At 38.4% G+C, this 3,709-nt stretch overlaps 1 protein-coding gene across 1 annotated transcript in view; it reads left to right on the plus strand.

Annotated features, from left to right (window-relative positions):
- The window catches only part of LOC148479248 (vomeronasal type-2 receptor 26-like), a 54,532-nt gene extending 52,528 nt beyond the window's left edge, over window positions 1-2,004 (plus strand). The window contains exon 7 of the mRNA XM_088454668.1: window positions 1,085-2,004. Coding sequence (XP_088310794.1) covers window positions 1,085-2,004 — 920 coding nt within the window. The remainder of the gene's footprint in view (window positions 1-1,084) is intronic.
- The last annotated feature ends 1,705 nt before the right edge of the window (window positions 2,005-3,709 follow it).

A 3,709-nucleotide genomic window follows, 5' to 3' on the forward strand; every position in this document is an offset into this window, starting at 1 on the left:
AGTAGTAGAAGTAATAATAGTAGTCGCAGTAGTAGCAATATTAGTAGTAGAAGTAGTAATATTAGTAGTAGAAGTAATAATAGTAGTCGCAGTAGTAGCAATATTAGTAGTAGTAGTAGTAATATCAGTAGTAGTAGGACACATTTTGTCTGCAAGGATCTCTGTATGAGAGAATAAGAATGTAGAATCTTTGTTCCTGATCCTTCCTAGCAATTAACAGGACTACCACTTGGTGGGGTATGAAGCCGGATTGTTTATGACCTGGAACACAGAGGAGTGACACCCTTTCAAGCATTCATTTATGCACTATCTGCCCAAATTTTAAGGTTACTACACAAGGAGTACCCCTTGCAAAACCCTGGAAGTGTTGCCGTTTTGGGTTAATCTGGCCATTGAAAGTACCACCTGGACATTAGATAAGCTTTTAATTGTTTAATTTTTGGTATGCACATTACCTATTTTGAGCACAAGTTTATTTTATCTTAAAATACTACACTATTAGGTGCACGTCTCATTATTTTTCAACAATAAACTCTGTAAAGCTAATTTCTGAAGCCATACAATTGTGGGCATGCACCACATTTATGTGCAAATAAATCTATCCAACTCACTATCTGATACTGCGAGGAGCCTTTGCCCAAATGCATCTATTCAACTCACTATCTGATACTGCAAGGAGCTTTTAACCAAATGCATCTATTCAACTCACTATCTGATACTGTGAGGAGCCTTTATGTAAGGACTATGAATGACCATTTACAGCATACAATGACATTGAGAGGTATTTGATTTTCCTTCCTCCTTTCAGTTTTTTTTTTTATAAAAAAAAAAATAATGATTAGGTTTGCTGCTGTGCTGATTCCTTTAGCATAATATTGTGAAGACAAGGTGGGCGATGTCAATATTGACCATTCACAATCTTGACCATAAGTGATATCTTTTGCATAAGTCAAAAGAATATATACATATCTGTCTCTTGGATATTTTTCTACTTTAATGTACTTTATAACACCAAACTCATACTGTAGTTATTATGATACTTATAGTATTTTAAAATATTCTATATATTTAATAATTTTTCTAGACAAAACATCATGTCAGAAGTGCCCAGGAGATAAGTGGCCAAATGACAAGTACCAGTGTGTTCCAAAACCAGTTGAATTTTTGTCTTACAGGAATGACCCGATAGCTCTTGCTGTCTGCATTATTTCTATATTATTTTGTCTTAAAACATCAACAATCTTGCTCATCTTTATTTTATTCCGGGACACTCCAATCGTCAAAGCTAATAATCAACACCTGAGTTTTCTTCTACTGGTCTCCATCATGCTGACCTTCCTCTGTGTACTGCTGTTTCTCGGACAGCCTATACATATAACATGCCTGCTACGGCAGACCTCCTTTGGAATCATATTCTCAATAGCTGTCTCTTGCATTCTGGCCAAGACTACAATGGTCTACTTGGCCTTCCAAGCCACCAAACCCGGAAGCTCTTGGAGAAAATTTATTGGAGTCAAAATTAACAACTGTGTGGTCCTTATTTGTTCATTTATCCAAGTTGTGATCAGTATCCTTTGGCTAAGTATATCACCTCCATTTCCAGAAAGTAACAGTTACACATATCTTGATAAAATTATTATACAATGTAATGAAGGATCAATATTGGCATTTTCCATAATGCTGGGTTACATGGGGCTTCTTGCAGCTGTGAGCTTCATTGCAGCATTTCTGGCCAGAAACTTGCCAGATAGATTTAATGAAGCCAAATCCATAACTTTCAGCATGCTGGTGTTCTGCAGCGTCTGGGTGACTTTCATCCCAGCATATATGAGTGTTACTGGAAAAAGCACAGTGCTTGTAGAGATATTTGCTATAATATCTTCAAGTCTTGGAATATTGGGTTGTATTTTTTATCCCAAATGTTATATCATATTGGTGAGGCCAGAAGTAAATTCAAAAAATAATTTACTAGGAAAAATAAATTACAGACATTTGGTTAAGTAGAATAGTAATTAGATATATTCCTATGTTTGCTTCTAGACATGCAACATCATTTTTTTTGTATTTGGGATGTTAGAAGAGACTGCAGTATGGATGTCTATGGTCCCATTGTTGACTGTAGGCTTTGTAGACACAAGAAAGCCGGCACCAGGATCCTGCCTGATACTTTAAAGGTGCAGATATTATAACTTTAAGCATTCTCCTAGAGTAACATGTTTAAAGTGATAATGTTCTCATGGCTAAAATGCTGTAAGCTGCATTTTTAACCATGGTGAATTGCCGATGCTGGCTTTCTTGTTTCTACAGAGTCACTGTCAAGATTGTGATTGTAGACATCCAGATTGTATCCCCTTATAACATTCTTAATTCAGAAAACCCCCATTGTGAATCTGGCAGTGAGCTATAACTTTAACACTCTACCTCTCCTAGTGCCTAACTCTATCCTCCCCTAGTGTAGCCTAATTCTAACCCTTCCACTAGTGCCTAACCCTAACTCTCCCTTCTCATAGCCTAACCCTCCTTCTAGTACTTAACTCTAACCTCCACTCCCATAGCCTAACCCTAACCCTTCCCCTAGTACCTAACTGTAACCTTCCCTCTCGTAGCCTAACCCTAAACCTTCCCCTAGTACCTAAACCTAACCCTCCCCTCCCATAGCCTATTCCTGACTATTCCCCCAGTACCTAACCCTGATCTTCCCTCCCCAAGCCCAACACTAAACCTCCCCTGGTGCCTAACTCTGACCCTCCTCTCCCATATCATAACTCTAGTGCCCTCTTCCTATTGACTTCCCTAATCCTCCCTCCCATAGCCTAATACTAATCCTCCCCCTAGTTCATAAACCTCCTAGAACAGAGAGATACTGCAATGGTGCTATACCAACTAGAGCAAAATATCAGACCAAATTGAAAAGTAATAGTACAATATTTACAATATTTATTAAACATAAAAATGTATCATAGATAAATAACAGTTAATCCTGGGAGCAAGAAATAGCATATAATACATAAAAACAGCGCTGTACAAAATGGGCATAAATAAAAAAAATTAAATCTGAATGAAAAGTCAGAAAAAATTCCAATCCATGTAGCTTTCGTTGGAAGAAAAAAAATCACAATTGCAATAGGGTGTCCAATGTTTGTTGGAATATAAGTAGGACTGCACAGTGGTGTATAGAGATCCACAAGTGAGGTGTAATAGTGAGTGATGATAAGTGAGCAATGTGCTCTAAATACTCACTCCGCTAATGTCCACTACCAGACTCCAGTCTGTAACAGGTAAGGAGACTGCGGGGTGATCCTCCGTGTTTGAGCTCCAAGGTAAGGTTGGGTACAGCGCAGGTCATGCAGCTCCTGTAGTGATGAGCTGGCTCAGCTGCAAGTGAGTTTCCCCGGGAGACAGCTCCAAGCAGTAGTGCTCACCTGACTGCCGCACACAAACTGTGTTCAACGGATGAATGTGTGGGTGAAAACTTGCTCCAGCAAGATGTTAAATGTGTGCCAAATGATGAATAACTTCCAAATGGAAATACACCTAGGGCTCCGATGTGTTTCCCATTGCTGCAAGGCTTTATCAAGAAACAGGTGTAAAAAATAGCAATGAGAAATGTGATCCTTTATAGTGAAGTCACTCAATTGACTCAGGTGTTAATGGTATGATTGAAAATGAGATTTTCCAAATTGTAATTCCTAAAGGCCCCCATACATCA

Source organism: Taudactylus pleione, unplaced genomic scaffold, assembly GCF_031769625.1.
Source record: "Taudactylus pleione unplaced genomic scaffold, aTauple2 ptg000627l, whole genome shotgun sequence".
Lineage (NCBI taxonomy): Eukaryota > Metazoa > Chordata > Amphibia > Anura > Myobatrachidae > Taudactylus > Taudactylus pleione.